This window comes from Geotrypetes seraphini, chromosome 2 (assembly GCF_902459505.1).
Source record: "Geotrypetes seraphini chromosome 2, aGeoSer1.1, whole genome shotgun sequence".
Taxonomy (NCBI): Eukaryota; Metazoa; Chordata; class Amphibia; order Gymnophiona; family Dermophiidae; genus Geotrypetes; species Geotrypetes seraphini.
Genome location: NC_047085.1, coordinates 480627798 through 480646881, shown reverse-complemented (window position 1 = coordinate 480646881; position 19084 = coordinate 480627798). Strand labels below are relative to the sequence as shown.

Here is a 19084-nt window from a genome sequence, read left to right as displayed (position 1 = left end):
AATCCAAAAAACAGACTCCAAGAGATGAACCGACAGCAAAGAAAGCGAAAACTCGTAATGGTGACCATATTTTGGGATTTCCATGGGATAATTTTTATTGACTATCTGGAAAAGGGGACAACATTAATGGTGAATACTATACTGGCTTAGTAAAAAGTCTAAGCGCCAAAATCAAGACAAAATGTCCTCATTTGGCCAAGAAGAAAGTTCTCTTCTAGCAGAATGCCACCCTGACTCACACATCAACAATCATGATAGCAATCACAATAGTAAAATTGCATGAATTTCAGTTTAAATTAATTCCCCATCCACTGTACTCTCTGGATTTGTCCCTTTGCGACTTCTTTCTGTTTCTGAAACTGAGTAAATGGCTGTCTGGGAAGAAATTTTCTTCGGATTCTGCGGTCATAGATGCTGTAAATAGCTATTTTTCCAGTTTAGAAGTTTCACATTTTACTGAAGGCATGAAAGGTCTGGAAAAACGTTGGAACAAATATATTGAGTTAAAAGGAGACCATGTTGAAAATAAATTTCATTTTCCCTCCAAAATTGTGGTTTTGTTGACTAGGCCGGAAACATTTAAATTGACCCTCGTATACTTTTTTTTTAAAAGAAGGATAAACCTCAGAACAACCAGGTACACAGCATGTTATGGCGCTAAACAATCACAGGCATAAAAACCTCCAAACCCTAAGTCTATTTATTGTATTGATTAGCACCAAGGAATTTTCAGAGCTCTCGAAATCCCTGATGTAGATTGGTGGAACGCTGGTCAACGCTGAAAGATGGAAACATTCTTCCATTAGAAATAAGTGTGGCTTTTACTTATGTGGACAAAATTGTGATCAATATAATAAATAGTAGACCGTGGATTTGGAGGGTTTTTTTATGCCTATAATTATTTAGTGCTATAACAGGTTGTATCCTGAGTGATCTGAGGTTTTTTCCTCCTTCTTAATGTATGTATACATATAAAGTTGTGGTAGAGGTATTATTACAAATGCATGAGTTTTGTATTTCACCATTACCCTATTTAGTATTTGAAGATATTCTATACAGGCAGAGCCATTTCTAAAATACCACTGGTACCGAGCACCAGCCTGACCTTGATATATACAATTCTAATCTTTATTTTCAATGTAAAATGAGCCCCTTTTCATGTTGGAGAAGTTCCCAATACAGTGGTACCTCGGAATCTGAACCCCCCAGAACTCGAACATTTTGGAGTCCAAACTTTTTTTTGTAGTAAATTTTGTTTCTGAATCCTAACACTGCTTTGGAATCTGAACACGTGTTGCTCAGCCCAAAGCTTTCCCTCTAACGCAGCTTCCTGTTTCCGCCTGGGAGGAAAGCTTTGGGCTGCGAAATGGTTGCAGTTCCTGTATGCTCTGCCACGTGAGACCAATCTTGCTGCATCTTCCAGGGGGACCCAATCTTGCTGCCTCTGCCAGGGGGACCCAATCTTGCTGCCTCTGCCAGGGGGACCCAATCTTGTTGTTTCTGCAACTGAGCCAATCTTGCTGCCTCTGCCAAGGTGACCTGATCCTGCTGTTTCTGCAACTGGTCCAATCTTGCTGCCTCTGCCAAGGTGACCTGATCTTGCTGTTTCTGCAACTGGGCCAATCTTGCTGCCTCTGCCAAGGTGACCTGATCTTGCTGTTTCTGCAACTGGGCCAATCTTGCTGCCTCTGCCAAGGGGACCTGATCTTGCTGTTTCTGCCACGTGGGTCCGATCTTGTTCCTGCACAGCCCCAGGCCACCTATATTAACCATGTGTCCAGCAGAAAATAAAAGCAAGAGGAAAGCTGTTAGAGCTACAATTGAAGTTAAGAAAGAGCTTATTGCTAAGCATGAAAGCGGTACACGTGTGGTTGATCTTGCTGCTATGTTTGGGATGCCTAAATCGACTGTGTGTACAATTTTGAAAAATATAGAAGCTATCAAAGCAGCTATTGTGGCCAAAGGGGTTACTACATTAACCTCTAGGAGATCAAAAAGCATGGAAGAGATGGAAAAACTGCTATTTGGATTAATGAAAGACAGCTTGCTGGTGATGTGATTTCAGGGACAATCATTTGTGAAAAAGCCAAAGTTCTTCACGATGATCTAGTGAAAGGCCTGCCTGATACTACTGATGAAAAGGAATAGTTTAAAGCCAGTAGAGGGTGGTTCGAGAATTTTAAGAAAAGGACTGGGATCCATAGTATTGTTATGCATGGGGAGGCAGCTAGTTCTAATCTTGAAGCAGCTGAAGAGTTTGTAAAGGAGTTTGTGATCAGTGAGGGCTATGTTTCGAACCAAGTGTTCAATTGTGACGAAACTGGCCTCTTTTGGAAAAAGATGCCCAGGCGAACATACATCTCAAAGGAAGAAAAGTCTGTACCAGGCCATAAGCCAATGAAAGACCTCCTTACTCTTTTGGTGTAATGTTAGTGGGGACTGCAAGATCAAACCTCTCCTTGTATACCATTCAGAAAACCCAGGGGTCTTTAAGAAGAATAACATCATTAAGAGCAAACTTAATGTTATGTAGAGATCGAATGTGAGTGGATACATGAGGAGTTTGCTCCTCGTGTAAAGGCTTATCTGCAGGAGAAAAACCTCCTGATCAAGGCTTTCCTTGTCCTCGACAATGCTCCTGCACATCCACCAGGGCTGGAGGATAATTTGGTGGGCAAATATAGCTTCATCAAGATCAAATTTTTGCCCCACAATACCACTTCTCTTATTCAGCCAATGAATCAGCAGATGATCTCAAACTTCAAAAAATTGTACACCAAGGCTATGTTCCAGAGATGTTTTGAAGTTACAAATGAAACGGAACTGACTCTGCGAGAGTTCTGGAAGGATCACTATAATATCCTCCATTGCCTAAGAATCACTGAGAAAGCATGGAGGGAAGTGACTTTGAGAACATTGGTCTCTGCCTGGAAAAACCTCTGGCCAGAATGTGTTGCTGAAAGGAACATTGAAGGCTTTGAAGAACCACCTGTTGTTCCTGACATCGTATCTCTGGGCAAATCCATGGGTTTGGAAGTCAGCAAAGAGGATGTCAACGAGTTAGTGGATGATCACAAGACAGAGCTGACAATGGAAGAGCTTCAGCACCTCAATCAGCAGCAGCAGAAAGAAGTAGCCCAAGAAATTTCTTTAGGGAAGAGGGAGACACAGGTACCATACCTACAGCTGAAATCAAGGATCTGCTCAGCATTTGGTAAAAAACACATGCAGTCGTAGAGAAGTGGCACCCTGATAAAGCCCTTGTTAACAGGTGTGTTAAATTACTCAATGATAATATCATTGAACATTTTTGAAAAGTTCAAAAAGGTCATCATCAAACCACTATGGAATGTTAGTTCACAAAAGACACCATCAGAATACAGACACCAGAACCATTTGAACCACCTGATGCCAACACAGAAGGTGATCCCAAGCCCTCTACAAGTGGTACCTTGGCAAATAGCATAAAAAGGAGCAGAATGAAGACACCTAAACCACCTGATATCAACACAGAAGGTGATCGATCCCAAGCCCTCTACAAGTGGTACCTTGGCAAAAAGCATAAAAACGAGCAGAATGAAGACACCTAAACCACCTAATGTCAACACAGAAGGTGATCCCAAGCCCACTACAAGTAGCACTTTGTCAAAGAGCCTAAAAAGAAGCATAATACTAACACCAGAACCACCTGATGCCAACACAGAAGGTGATCCCAAGCTCTCTACAAGTGGTACTTTGTCAAAGAGCCTAAAAGGGAGCAGAATGAAGACACCTGCCTGGTAACACATGCTTTCACATTCTATCTCCACCTGAACCACCAGAGGCTAATCTGGAAAGTGATTTGCCTTCCTAACAATAATCTACCTCATGTTCCAGATTCCACATCATGATTGGTAATCATTGGTTACTTTAAATTACTGTACTGAACATTACTCTACTGTACTGTACTGTTTTACAGTATTATTGGTTAATACAGTATCTAAGAGTGTTATGAATAAAAAATTACAAAATAAGCTGGACTTATTTCACAGAGGCTTCGGTGTTGCCTGCCTTGTCCACTGCTTCTTATTGTTTTAAATGCTACAGCGCTGAAACTAGACGATGGTCAATGTTTCATGATAAGATAATCATTTCTTCAGCGCTCTGGAATTGTGAGAACAGTAGTTGTCCCACGTTCAGTTCTCTAGTTTCAGTGCTGTAGTGTCTAAAACAATAAGAAGTAGTGGACAAGACCGGCAACACAGAAGCCTTTGAAAAATAAGTCCAGCTTGCTTGCTTTTCTTTTTCACAATCTGGTTTCTTTACATTACTGTACTGAAAATTACTCTACTGTACTGTATTATCATTGGTTAATATCTGAGAGTGTTATGAATAAAACATTACAAAACAAAACTAGTGTGTTTACTGTTATATTTATTTGAAAATGCAGTTTCTATTGATTTCAATGGGAACAATTGTCTTGGAACTTGAACGTTTCGGAACTCGAACTGAGTTCGTGAACGGATTAAGTTCGGATTCCGAGGTACCACTGCATTTTGCCATTAAGTTATGCAGAGAAAGTTCTTTACCATGTGTTAATTGCAGTAAACTAGACTCATGAATTCCATTAGCACATGTTGTTTGCTAAATGACTTCTGCACGTTTTAGTCTTAATGTAGGGGTTTTCAGTTCCTCAGACCAATTACCGTATTTTCGCGGATATAACGCGCGCGTTATACGCGTTTTTACCTACCGCGCATACCCCTCGCGCGTTATATGCCTGAGCGCGGTATACAAAAGTTTTTAAACATAGTTCCCACCCCGCCCGACGCCCGATTCACCCCCCCAGCAGGACCACTCGCACCCCCACCCCGAACGACCGCTCGCACGCGCTCCCACCCGCACCCGCATCCACGATCGGAGCAAGAGGGAGCCCAAGCCCTCTTGCCCGGCCGACTCCCCGACGTCCGATACATCCCCCCCCGGCAGGACCACTCGCACCCCCACCCCGAAGGACCGCCGACTTCCCGACAATATCGGGCCAGAAGGGAGCCCAAACCCTCCTGGCCACGGCGACCCCCTAACCCCACCCCGCACTACATTACGGGCAGGAGGGATCCCAGGCCCTCCTGCCCTCGACGCAAACCCCCCTCCCCCCCCAACGACCGCCCCCCCCAAGAACCTCCGACCGCCCCCCCAGCCGACCCGCGACCCCCCTGGCCGACCCCCACGACCCCCCCACCCCCCTTCCCCGTACCTTTGGTAGTTGGCCGGACAGACGGGAGCCAAACCCGCCTGTCCGGCAGGCAGCCAACGAAGGAATGAGGCCGGATTGGCCCATCCGTCCTAAAGCTCCGCCTACTGGTGGGGCCTAAGGCGCGTGGGCCAATCAGAATAGGCCCTGGAGCCTTAGGTCCCACCTGGGGGCGCGGCTTGAGGCACATGGGCCCAACCCGACCATGTGCCTCAGGCCGCGCCCCCAGGTGGGACCTAAGGCTCCAGGGCCTATTCTGATTGGCCCACGCGCCTTAGGCCCCACCAGTAGGCGGAGCTTTACGACGGATGGGCCAATCCGGCCTCATTCCTTCGTTGGCTGCCTGCCGGACAGGCGGGTTTGGCTCCCGTCTGTCCGCCAACTACCAAAGGTACGGGGAAGGGGGGTGGGGGGGTCGTGGGGGTCGCAGGTCGGCTGGGGGGGCGGTCGGAGGTTCTTGGGGGGGACGGTCGTTGGGGGGGGAGGGGGGTTTGCGTCGAGGGCAGGAGGGCCTGGGATCCCTCCTGCCCGTAATGTAGTGCGGGGGGGGGTTAGGGGGTCGCCGTGGCCAGGAGGGTTTGGGCTCCCTTCTGGCCCAACTACACAAAGGTACGGGGAAGGCGGGTGGGGGTGTCGTGGGGGTCGGCCAGGGGGGTCGCGGGTCGGCTGGGGGACAGGCGGAGGTTCTTGGGGGGGGCGGTCGTTGGGGGGAGGGGGTTTGCGTCGAGGGCAGGAGGGCCTGGGATCCCTCCTGCCCGTAATGTAGTGCGGGGGGGGGTTAGGGGGTCGCCGTGGCCAGGAGGGTTTGGGCTCCCTCCTGGCCCGATATTGTTGGGGAGTCGGCGGTCCTTCGGGGTGGGGGTGCGAGTGGTCCTGCCGGGGGGGGATGTATCGGACGTCGGGGGGGGGGCATCAGGCTTTCAGGATGGGGACAGACCTTCAAGGGGGGACAGGACTTCAAGGGGGGACAGTGCACGGAAAGTCAGGGGGGTGAACGGAGAGTCGGGACAGCGCACGGAAAGTCAGGGCAGTGCACGGAAGTCAGGGGGGGTGAACGGAGAGTCGGGACAGCGCACGGAAAGTCAGGGCGGGCGAAAGGAGCGTCGGGCATCATGCGCGGTATACCCGTGAGCGCGGTATACAAAAGTTTTTGTACATATCATAGTGATTTCTGCGCGCTATACCCGTGTGCGCGTTTTACACGGGTGCGCGTTATATCCGCGAAAATACGGTATATAGATTCAAGCAAGCCACATTAAACACAGGCATTATAGTTTACCTTGTTTTGTTTGTACAGGGACTCCAATCGTAAGATATTTCGAAGTTCATTTCTATTATTGATGCTGTGCTCAGATCGTGGAAATTCCTGATCCATAGTGGTACATGTCCTTTTCAAACCCTGCAAAATTCCAAACACATACAGTTGTATATCTGTAACTTTTTAATAGTCAGTCAGCATGCCTGTTCTTCCAACTATTGCGCTACCAAGATTAAGAGCCACAAAATCAAGTCCCCACTACAGAACTTATGTGTCTTTAACCCGTGGAATCATGGAAACATGGAGACTTTCCATGTCAAGGCTCTTCCTTTCTGTTTCTCTTAGTTTAGTTTAGTTTACTTTAATTCACTTAACCACCCCTCCTCATCAACATGCAGATGAGGGACAAGAATACAAGCAGTCCCTGGGTTAAGAACATCCAACTTACAACAGACTCATATTTACAAAGTGGGGTCCTGCTTCTCCCTTCCTGTGACAAAGCACCCCCCCTCTTCTTCCCTTCCTGTCCCAACGCGACTCTCTTCCTCCCTTCCATGTCCCAACGTGCCCCTCATAGTCCTTCCTTCCAGTCTGCATCCCAAATTCGTGCCTCACTCCCTCCCACAGGCGTTTACCTCCCATGGCTGGCTGCCTTCTCCCAGCCACACTTCTCTTTGTAAAGCTGCGGCCTCTGTTGGCAACCCTCCTGCCGACTTTTTCTTGCGCCTGGGGGGGGGCATCAACATGGCCAGAGGAAGTGGGCATCCCTCCTACCAATTTTCGCTGGTGGGGGGGTTCGGTCCCTGATGCCAATTCGTCAGGAAAATGGGGAGGGCTGTCATTGGTGGGGGGGGCTTTTTTCTTTTTTTTAATGGGGTAGATATTGTGCTGTGTGTAACACACATACAGTAGCTGTGCTCATTTTTTTTTTTTTTTTAAGATTTGGTATGTTATTTTCTATCGGTGGGACAGGTAAGCAACTGGTCTTGATCAGTCATTTTTTTCGGATCACTAAAAGCAATTGCATTTTTTTGTGCATTGGGAAGCCATGTTGGAGCATCAATCGCTCTGCTAGTTTACATGGCATTTCAATATTAATGCGCTTATTCGCAAGGCCGGATCAGAGAATGAGCGATCCTGCGGAAAACCATGATGATCGCTATACCAGTCAAAACCGGTTTAGCGATGATCGTTTGAGGATCACTGGCTTTAGTGCATCTAGGCCCTAGCCTTAGTACTTTTTGAAAGAATAAACAATCGGTTTACATTTATCCATTCTATCCTACTCATGAATTTGTAAACCTGTATTATAATCCACCTCAGCCATCTATTCTCCCACCAGCCCTAACCTCTTAAGCCTTTCCCCATATGAGTACCATCCCCTTATTCACTTTGGCTACCCTTCTTTGAACATTTTCTAATGTTGCTAAATCTTGTTTGAGAGCAGTTTCTAGAATTGCATACTATACTCAAGGTAAGGTCACACCATGGAACGACACAGAAGCATTATAATTGTCTGTCTTGTTTTCTATCCCTTTCCTAATAATTCCCAGCATTGTTTACTTTTTTATGTCTGCCACCATCAGGGTGGATTTGATTTAAAATCAATTTAAATCATGGTTTTCTAGAGAAAGATTTTTTTCTGTGAAGAAGCAGCATGTTATCTCTGCAAACACAAATTTACAGTTTTGAGAAATGTAAAACCAAGCATCTGTGATATCTTCTAGACAGAAAAATTTCCTGCAACATTATGAATGGATTAATGGCAATCATTTCCAAAAAATTAAACATTGCATAAATAAACAGCCTCATGCTACATAATTAAAAAACTAATCCTTATTTCATGATATCGAGATTTAATTTTCGGGTGATAACTAATAATGTGGAACTTTGCTTCAAGTAGGTATGATTTGCATTATTTTTCTCACTATGCTCACTTTTCACTTGTCCACGGTATATTTTATCTGTCATTTGGATGCCCAGTCTTCCAGTTTCCTAAGGTTCTCCTGAAATTTCTTCAGTCTACTTGCAATTTAGCAATTTTTAATAGTATTTCTGGAGAAAACTCTCTCTTTTCAAGCTGCTAAACTGAATGGTTGGTTCGGTAAAATTATGGGCTCCTTTTACGAAGCCACGTTAGCGGTTTAACGTGCGTAATAGCGTGCGCTAATTTGCCGGCTGCGCTAGCCGCTACCGCCTCCTCTTGAGCAGGCGGCAGTTTTTCGGCTAGCGCAGGGGTTAGCGTGCAATAAAAAAGTGCGTGCGATAAAGCCGCTAGCGCGGCTTCATAAAAGGAGCCCTATGTTAGGATCTTCTTCTTATCTTGATTTTAGAAAATTATTGAAGACCCAACTATTTGAAAAATTTGTACCCTAACTGGTTTTCTCTTTTAAAACTTCCATGCTTCTTTTATGTAAGGTATCACCTTTTAAATTGCATTTTTACTGTACAATCGGTTCTTATTTGTTGTAAACCACTTAGAACCATTCTTTTTAATTGTACTTTTCTTTTAAATCATATTCTCCACTGTAAGATCAGTTCCTATTTATTGTACATTGCTTAGAATTGTATTTTCCTTTTAAATTGTACTCTTCACTGTATGACTAGTTATTATTTGTTGTAAACCGCCTAGAACCATTTTTTGGTTAGGCGGTATATAAAAAATAAAATTATTGTTATTATTATTGTGTCATCTGCAAATTTAATCCCCTCACACACCTCGTTCTCCTTTCCAAATCATTTATAAATGTTACATAGCATGGATCCCAGTATAACTCCTTGGGGCACTGCATTGAGAAAACTAGCCATTTAACTCTACTCTCTGTTTTATATCTCTTAACCAGCTCCCAGACCACAATAGAATATTGACAAAGTCTCTCATGAGAGATTCCCAAGAAAATTAAAATGCCATGGGATAGAAGGCAATATTCTGGATAAGAGCTTTCTGAAAATCTAAATGTACCACCATCAATTCACTCACTTTACATACATATTTATTCATGCCTTTAAAAAAAAATGTAAAAAATTGGCAAAGTAAAAATGTCCTTGACTGAATCCATGTTGACTCTGCTCCATTAAATCATGTTAGACCAGTGGTCTCAAACTCGCGGCCCGCCAGGTACTATTTTGAGGCCCTCAGTATGTTTATCATAATCACAAAAGTAAAATAAAACAGTTTCTTGATCTTTAGCTATAAATTACAATATTATTATTAAGACTTAGCCAAAAGGAAAGATTTATAAACTATAAAGTTTTACCTCATGCAAAATCGTCATTTCCTTAATAAGACATCAACTATTTTTCTGCGGCCCTCCAAGTACCTACAAATCCAAAATGTGGCCTTTCAAAGGGTTTGAGTTTGAGACCACTGTGTTAGACTATATGTTTGGTAACTGTAATTCTTTATAACACTTTCTATCATTTTGCCTGGGACTGATGTCAGGCTTGCCAGTCTAATTTCCCAGATCACCACTGGAACCCTTTTAACTCACTCTGACCAGGAATAGACTTCTCGGTAGTTAAAGCACAAAGCTGGGCAGAAATCCCACCATTGCAATGCACTTCTTCAACAGACGTGGTGCTCCTAAATGACCTCATTATTATTTTGCGACAGCCAGAGAATACAGCACCAAGAGAGTATCCTTAATTGATGCCAAACATTGATGTGCATCCAAGAGAGAGTGAAGAGAGAGAAAGAGAGGACAGCAGAAATAAGGGTTCAGTTTTCAGATGAGAGGAAGACCAGATTGGCTGAGGAGGGGTTAAGAGAGAAGAAGAGAGAGCAAAAGGAAGTGGACACTGGTAGTCTGAGAGAGGATTAGCATCAAGAGTAGGTGTGTATTTGAGAGTGAATTAGGGATGGGGTTCAGAAGGGAGAGAAAGCCGACAATGAGAAAAACAGGAGAATATGATGGGGAGGTGAATCAGAGGAATGACAAGAGCTGGTTGCAACAGTATTAGGCAGCCTAGGCAAACCCTCAGCCTTTTATACCCCCCTATCTTTTAGGCCTTTTGATCCCTCAACAATCATAATCACTCCAAATACTCCACTTTACAGAATAATCTGACAAATGGGCCACTTGAAAACTGACCACCATCCCTGTTGCTAGAAATACCTCTTATAGTTTCTTTATGTCAATGTTCTTCAATGCAAGGCCGGAGGTCAATGGTGGCCCTCGATGATGTGTGTTGCCCCAGAGGCCTCCATGCTGGCTTTTTTTCTGCTACTCTCTGCTTCTCTAATCACATACATGACAGAAAGGGGAAATTGGTTGGGAAGAAAAGCTGCATGCTTGAAGGGCAAGGCTTTTCTCAATAGGTGAAGAGAGTGCATTTGGAAATGCCCAACTCCATGAGGATACACCCAATAAAAATTTGGAGGTAGGCTGGTAGGAATGGATATCATTGACACAACAAAGTTATGATCTTGCATAGGAAGATATTTGGCGGCTCTCCTTCAACTAAATTGGATCCAAAGTGGCCCCAGCTTAAAAATTAGTGAAGACCACTGCTATGTTCATGTGATTGTCAGTAAATGATGGCAGATAAATATCCAGCCTGCCTGACAAGATGGCCAGAGTTATATCTACCATTCATGTAGGCGATACCCCTCTACGTCTTGTTTAAAATTGCAAAGGTTTGTCATGACTACAGTTGCTCTTGCTACCAGAAGCTGCTGCCTTAGGCAACTAACAAGTTCAGTCTAATGGTTGGGCCAGTCCCTTCTTTCCTCCCAATCTCCAGATCTGAAGAAGAGCTACCTTTGAAAGATAATCAAAAAATGCATTGTTAGTCCTCGTTAAAAAAGATATCACCTTCTCTCTTTTATGTTTTTGATTTATTATATTACCTGTCTCTTCTATGCTTTGATGTACAGTGCTGCATATGTCTAGTAGCGCTACAGAAATGATTAGTAGTAGTAGTTTTATTTCTTTATATTACCCAGTCTCCCAAGTTCTGACTGGAAAATAGCAAATGTTACACCTATCTTTAAAAAGGGATCGATAGTTGACCCGGGAAACTACAGGCCGGTAAACTTGACTTCAGTTCCGGGCAAGATGGTAGAAGCACTGATAAGACAGCATCTGTGAGCATATAGAAAAAAATGGACTAATGAAAGCGAGCCAACATGGCTTCTGCAAAGGAAGATCGTGCCAAACAAACTTACTGCACTTTTTTGAAGGGATAAACAGCCAGATGGACAAAGGAGAACCCATAAACGTTGTTTATCTCGACTTCCAGAAGGCCTTTGACAAGGTACCCCATGAGCGGCTACTCAGGAAGCTGTGGAACCACAGGGTGGAAGGGGACGTACACAGATGGGTAAAAGCACTGGTTGGCAGGCAGGAAGCATAGGGTTGGAGTGAAGGGACACTACTCGGACTGGAGGAGGGTCACGAGCGGTGTTCCACAGGGGTCGGTACTCGGACCGCTGCTGTTCAATGTATTTATAAATGACCTAAAAACAGGGACGAAGTGTGAAGTTATAAAATTTGCAGATGACACTAAACTCTGTAACAGGGTTAGAACCGTGGAGGAATGTGAAGACCTACAAAGGGACCTGAACAAACTGGAGGAGTGGGCGAACAAATGGCAGATGAACTTCAATGTAGAGAAATGCAAGGTCATGCATATAGGGGAAAAAACCCAATGTTCAGCTATAAAATGGGGGGGTTAGTACTAGGGCAGTAGTCTCAAACTCAAACCCTTTGCAGGGCCATATTTTGGTTTTGTAGGTATTTGGAGGGCCGCAGAAAAAAAAATAGTTAATGTCATTAAAGAAATGACAATTTTGCATGACGTAAAATCTTATAGTTTATAAAACTCCCCCCCCCCCTGAAGGCCTGCATGTTCCCCCATTCTTTGCAGCATTCTCCCCTGGCCTCCCGGTCTTAGTTTTAGCTAATTACCGCAGCCTGCAGAGAGGATCGCCGATACTGTAGCATCTATTTTAAAATTTCTTTTATATTGTAATTTTAATTACATGTAAATCGCTTTGAATAATGACAAAGCGATTAATCAAATACATATTAAACTTGAAACTTGAAACTTGAATTCCTTGCAGGCTGTCATCAGCCTCTGCAGCACATTCCCTCTGCCACGGACCCACCCCTCCTCTGACGTCAGGGGTAGGATCACGGCAGAGGGAACATGCTGCTGAGGACGCCAGCAGCCTGCAAGGATCGCTATAGCACCGGCAATCCTCTCTGCAGGCTGCGGCAATAATCTGAAGGTAAGAGTGAGAGGCCAGGGGGAAAGCCGGAGGATGCTGCAAAGAGCGGGTAGCATTAGTACAGACATCACTAGTACAGACTGCGGACCACAAAATAGTATCTGGCGGGCTGCATGTGGCCCCCAGGCCGCGAGTTTGAGACCACTGTACTAGGGGAAAGTAACCTTGAAAAAGACTTGGGTGTGCTGGTGGATACAACAATGAAGTCAATGGCACAGTGCGCAGCAGTCTGAAAGAAAGCAAACAGAATGTTGGGTATTATTAAGAAGGGTATCACAACCAGAACAAAGGAAGTCATCATGCCGCTGTATCATGCGATTCGTCACCATACCTAAAGAAGGACAAGGCGATATTTGAGAGGGTTCAAAGAAGGGCGACAAAAATGATAAAAGGTATGTAAAACCTTTCATACGCAGACAGGTTAGAAAGACTGGGGCTCTTCTCCCTGGAGAAGCAGACTCAGAGGAGACATGATAGAGACATACAAGATCATGAAAGGCATAGAGGTGGAGAGGGACAGATTCTTCAGCCTATTGGGAACCACAAGAACAAGGGGGCACTCGGAGAAATTGAAAGGGGACAGGTTCAGAACCAATGCTAGGAAATTCTTTTTCACTCAGAGGGTGGTGGGCACCTGGAATGCGCTTCCGGAGGATGTGATAGGACAGAGTACATTACGGGGTTTCAAGGAGGGATTGGATAAATTCCTGAAGGACTCGGGGATTGAGGGATACAGATAGGACTAAGAAGGTTAATAGATAGAAGGGAAAAGGGGAATGAAGGGTTTCAGACAAAAATCACTTTACAGGTCATGGACCTGATGGGCTGCCGCGGGAGCGGGCTGCTGGGCGTGATGGACCTCTGGTCTGACCCAGCGGAGGCAACTTCTTATGTTCTTATGTAAAATATTTTTCAAATAACTAAAAAGCTGCAATAAACAGCCAAGCAATCCCTATCAAGTTTCACTAGTCATAACATTATTTTGTTCAGGTAATAACCAGAACTCTGCTATATGCACCATTTCATAAGAAAAATGTGATAAACAGGCATATTGAACCCATTGTCTCCTAGGAACAAGACAACAATAAAATTCATCTTTCCGAAAAGAAAAACAAGATTTGATAGCCCAGTGTTTAAAGGAATAAAGCTCATGGGAGTAAATTTGCAGCTTCTAGCATCTCTCTACTTTCAAGGTTGTTACAGTACAGCAGGGCCTCATGGGAGCTGTAGTTTCTAAAACTATAACAGACGAACAGAAGAGTCGATACATAAAACGATGCTTTGGCTGAGGAGAAGAAAACAAATATAGAATCCATTATAAAACAGCTTTAATTGCGAGAAGGGAAATCTGTCATTCTCTCTCCCCTCCCCCCAAAAAAAAAAAAAAAAAAAGCGGGGACCGGGCATTTTTACCTTCCTGCTGAGAAATTCCCTCACCAGGGAGGAGGCCACGGCTTCCACGAACGCATTGTCCATTTCAGCTGCTGGACGTCTCCGGGGCGGAGCGCCGTGCCTAGTCTTTCCTGACCTGGGAGCTGCACAGACGCCTGGGCCCAGGCACGCCCGCCGCACCGCCGTTTCCCCCGCTCTCGAGTGTCAGGGCTCCGTTGCCACGGCAACAGGTTAGTGATCATAGAAGCGAAGCCACCGAAGCTCCACCTCCCTTTGAAGGGTAGAAGTTGGGTGCGCTGGGGGGGGACGCGAGAAAGAGAGATCGGAGAGTATGCAGTACCGTTTTCCGAAAGCTCACCAACTCAACTGATGTCAGAAATAAATTCATAAGAAGCAAAACAACTGTCCAAAAATATAGTATGGGACCAAATTTGGCACAGATGTGTTTAAAAATTGGCTAAGACCCCCCCCTCCCCAACACACCCTTTATAAAAAGGCCCAGTGCACATATATGGGACAGAAGCAGTTCCAGCCTCTGCAGCATAGCGATTTAAGACACCGTGCAAACGAGCCATTAGGGAACTGTGCTTTTCAAACTATCTCGACCTCCACTCTCTTGGTCATAGTATGCAGAGACACACAGAAATGCGCAAAGATACATATTTCTAACTTTTGCAACATAAAAATGTAGTACACAAAACTTCAGAGGGGCAAGAAATAAATCCATGACTACGAGACATGCTGTTGTGCCCCCCTGCTGCCACTGGCTATTCCTGCTGGGCTGGCTCTTTGCGATAGGTATTTTGTTTTCTTTATCTACACTGGTCGTGTGGGCAACCTAAAAAAAAATTGTGTGTGCGCACAAAATATCATATGCATAGATCTACAGATAACTGTATGAACAATTGATTTGTGCATGTTCAAAATTTTATAACACACATACAAAAAAATTACTGAAACAAACTGAAAAACATCCCAGAATCTGAGGAAAAAGGAAAGTGAACTAAAACTTTTAATTTCTTAGGCTTCCACAGCTGGCACCATGATTACAGCAGTTGTCTGGGTCCTGGCAATGCTGATTAAGGGCTAGATACACAAAACACAGTCACTAAGAAGACTGTGTGGATCGCTGTGGGCCAATTTTTTGGCCAATTCTGTAACAGCAATCAATGTTCCAACAAGTTTGCATGCAAATGATTTGTGCGGAGGTGTGCCGTAATCCCATCTGATTGGTCGCTGTGAGATTGACTTTGACACATGCATATAGCCTGTTTGGGGAAGCCCGAACAGCTAAGCAGCAAGGGAAGCCCCAAAGCAGCCTCCTGCCACTCAGCTGTTGGGGCTTTTTTCTTTAATAGCATAGATGTGTGTGTGTTACACACGCACAATATCTACCCCATTTAAAAAAAAATGCAAGCAGCCCCCCTCCCCCCAACCCAAAGAGGCCGGAGGGATGCCTACTCCCTCCTTCCAACACAAAACACCCCTCCACCCTGGTACTTGAATAAAATTTGAGAGGGTTGCCCACTCCCCACACACACACTGAACCATCCCCATACCTGTTCAAGAAGTAGACAGTAGGAGGGATGCCCAGTCCCTCCTGCTCGCAGGCCTGTCACTCCAAAATGGCAGGCTTTCCCCTTCCTGGGATGCACAGAGAGAGGCCTAAGGCCAATTGGCTCAGATACCTAAGGCCCCGAGGGAGGGGAGGAGTCAGTTCGGTGGGGTGGGGGAGTGAATCCTGGTAGAAGGAGTGTTAGGTCAGGAGGGATTTTGCGGCAGCAGGAGGGAGTGGACATCCATCCTGCTTTTTATTTAAGTACACAGTTACTGACAGGTTTTCAGTTTTTTGGGGTCAGTCTTAGCAATCCATTTATGGCATGCAATGTTAGGCCATCGATCACATAGCTCGTTTTAATATTAAATTACCTCATTTGAATGCCAGAATCAGAGAATGTACGACCACACAGGAAACCAAATGGTGAGCCGTTTTGAGCATCAGGGCGGCAAATTCTGTCAGTCGCTAAACCAGTCAAAATGGTTTAGCGACCATCAGTACATGATCGGACAGTTTTGTGCTTCTAGCCCCACGTTTCCTCATGAAGGGGGAGGGTGGATTTTAGTGGAAATTGAGGAATCTACCCACCTCAAACCCCAGTCAACCAGGTTTGAGAACCCACTAGATATAAAGACAAACTGCAGATCTATGCCGTGGCCGGAAAATGGAATATTTTCTGGATTAATGGTCACATGCTAATTATGCCATTAGCAATCAGCCATTAATAAAAAAAATTACCACGTGAGCCCTATTACCACTTATTTAGTAGACGTTAAGGGTCCCGCACTGTCATGCCTACTCTCCACCCCTAACATGCTCCCATAGAAGAAAAAGTTACTTATAGTGGCATAGGAGGGGGGCAACCTCCCCAGTCACCATCTTGGTGGGGATACAGGCACCTATGGTTAGTTTAGGCACCTTTTTAGCATTTAAATGCTTTTAAAAACAGGTCTAGCTCCAAACATCTAAAAAAAAGCCCAGGACCCTTTGTTAAAGGTTTGATTATGCCTGATTAGCGTCCAAGTCATAAGCCTGCCAAAAACACGCCTCCTTAAGATTTGGATGCACTAAAAGACAAAACAAGCAGAGAAGAGTATGTAGCACAGTGGTAAAAGCAACAGCCTCAGCACCTTGAGGTTGTGGGTTCAAGGCCACACTGCTCCTCATGATCCTGGGCAAGTCCCCTAATTCCACCCCACCCTTTGTCCTAGGTATATTAGCTAGATTGTGAGCCCACTGGGACAGACAGGGGAAAAATGCTGGAGTACCTGAATAAATTCATGTAAACCATTCTGAGCTCCCCTGGGAGAACAGTATAAAAAAATTGAATAAATAAATAAAGACATCTAGAAAGTTTGTTTTGAGAATGTCCACTTGGATGTTTCTTGACACCCAAGAACACACTGCTGGGAGCAAGCTCCTAATCTAAACTAAACTAAACCTTAAGTTTATATACGGTTTAGATGCTAGATCAATCCCTTTAGGGAGGAGGATGCAGCCAACAGATTTTGGCTGCTTTTGGAGCAATAGCGGCAACATTTGGAGTAGAGTAAGAGGAACTCCCCACTTTGGGGGCAATGCTCCCCCTCTGCTCCTGGATTACAAGAGGACTGAGCTAGACCGAATGAAGAGTTTCTAAATTTCACTTTTTCTCTTCAGTGTCCTGCGATAGCAGCAATCACGACACCAGCCACAGAAGCCCAAGAGAACATTTCTAGATTCTATTTGATCAGCAACAGAAGAACTGGATAAAACTATCTTTCCAGTCTTCCTTGGTGCATAAGCAGGCTGCAGCGCTAAGAACCAGAGTCTCAAGAATTAGAAATAAAAATTCTTAAGACTCATGTGAATTTGTTAGAACATACAGTTGAATTTGCCTCTCAGCACAAAGCTATGTTAATGAACAACAGAAATTTACTTTACAATAAGAGAGACTTTGGAACAAACATTTTTAAGAAAAGGAATGAACATAAGAACATAAGAAATGCCTCTGCTGGGTCAGACCAGAGGTCCATCGCGCTATGCAGTCCGCTCACGCGGCGGCCCATCAGGTCCAAGACCTGTAAAGTAATTCTCTATCTATACCCTTCAATCCCCTTTTCCTTCAGGAAATCATCTAATCCCTTCTTGAAACCCAATAGCGTACTTTGTCCTATCACACCCTCTGGAAGCACATTCCAGATGTCCACCACCTTTTGGGTGAAGAACTTCTTAGCATTGGTTCGGAATCTGTCCCCTCTTAATTTTTCCAAATGCCCTCTCATTCTTGTAGTTTTCGAGAGTTTGAAGAATCTGTCCCTATCCACTTTCTCTATGCCCTTCATGATCTTGTACATCTCTAAGCCTCCGCTTCTCCAGGGAAAAGAGCCCCAGTTTCTCTAATCTTTCAGCTTATGAAAGGTTTTCCATACCTTTTATCAATCGTGTCGCTATTTTCTGAACCCTCTCGAGTATTGCCATATCCTTCTTAAGGTACGGCAACCAATATTGGACGCAGTACTCCAGAAGCAGGCGCACCATCGCCCGATATAACGGCAGGAAAACATCCTTCATTCTGGTTGTAATATCTTTCTTGATAATATCTAGCATTCTGTTTGCCTTCTTTGAGGCCGCTGTGCACTGTGCCAACGGCTTCATCGTCTTATCCACCAGTACCCCTAAGTCCTTCTCTAGGCTACTTTAACCCATTACCAGTCCTCCCATCGTATAGCTGCACATCGGGTTTCTGTTTCCTATATGCAAGACTTTACATTTCTCTACATTAAAGTTCATCTGCCATTTATTCGCCCACTCTCCCAGTTTGTTCAGGTCCCTTTGTAAATCTTCACAGTACTCTTTAGTCCTAACCCCACTAAAAAGTTTTGTGTCATCTGCGAATTTTATAGTCTCGCACTTCGTCCCTGTTTCTAGGTCATTAATAAATACATTGAACAGCAGCGGTCCAAGTACTGAACCCGGCGGAACACCACTCGTGACCCTTCTCCAGTCTGAGTAGTGGCCCTTCACTCCTACCCTTTGCTTCCTACCTGCCAACCAAAATCAAGGAGAAGACACTGACCAGGAAGAGGAAGATGTAATCCAGTCTGTGGAAATGTGTAAGGTGCTATGTCTTTAAGGAATTGGTTTCTAAGGACTTGTGGCGAGTGCAGCACCAATGGGTGAATGGAGGCCCTTATAATATTACAAAACAGGAACACCAAGGGTTGCAAAAGCTACTTGCGAAAGATAGTATAATTATACTTAAGGCAGATAAGGGAGGGGCAACAGTTGTGATGGATAGAAGAGATTACGAAAACGAAGCCCTACGACAATTAAGTGACCTTCGGGCATATAAGAAATTAGATCAGGATCCTACTGGGGATTTGGCAGGGGATATATTGGACTGGCTTACCATACACTACAAAAGGGGAG

At 44.6% G+C, this 19084-nt stretch overlaps 1 protein-coding gene across 4 annotated transcripts in view; it reads right to left on the bottom strand.

Moving 5' to 3' along the window:
* Positions 1–14372, bottom strand: part of MINDY4 (MINDY lysine 48 deubiquitinase 4) — a 210635-nt gene extending 196263 nt beyond the window's left edge. For 3 of the 4 annotated variants that reach the window (XM_033931765.1, XM_033931766.1, XM_033931768.1), the window contains exons 1-2: positions 14137–14371; positions 6513–6632 (exon numbers count right to left, since the gene is read on the bottom strand). In XM_033931765.1, coding sequence (XP_033787656.1) covers positions 6513–6632; positions 14137–14199 — 183 coding nt within the window. In that variant the 5' untranslated portion in view covers positions 14200–14371. Of the gene's footprint in view, positions 1–6512; positions 6633–14136 lie in introns of all 4 variants that reach the window. The other variant, XM_033931767.1, reaches the window with a different exon arrangement.
* Between the last annotated feature and the right edge of the window lie 4712 nt (positions 14373–19084).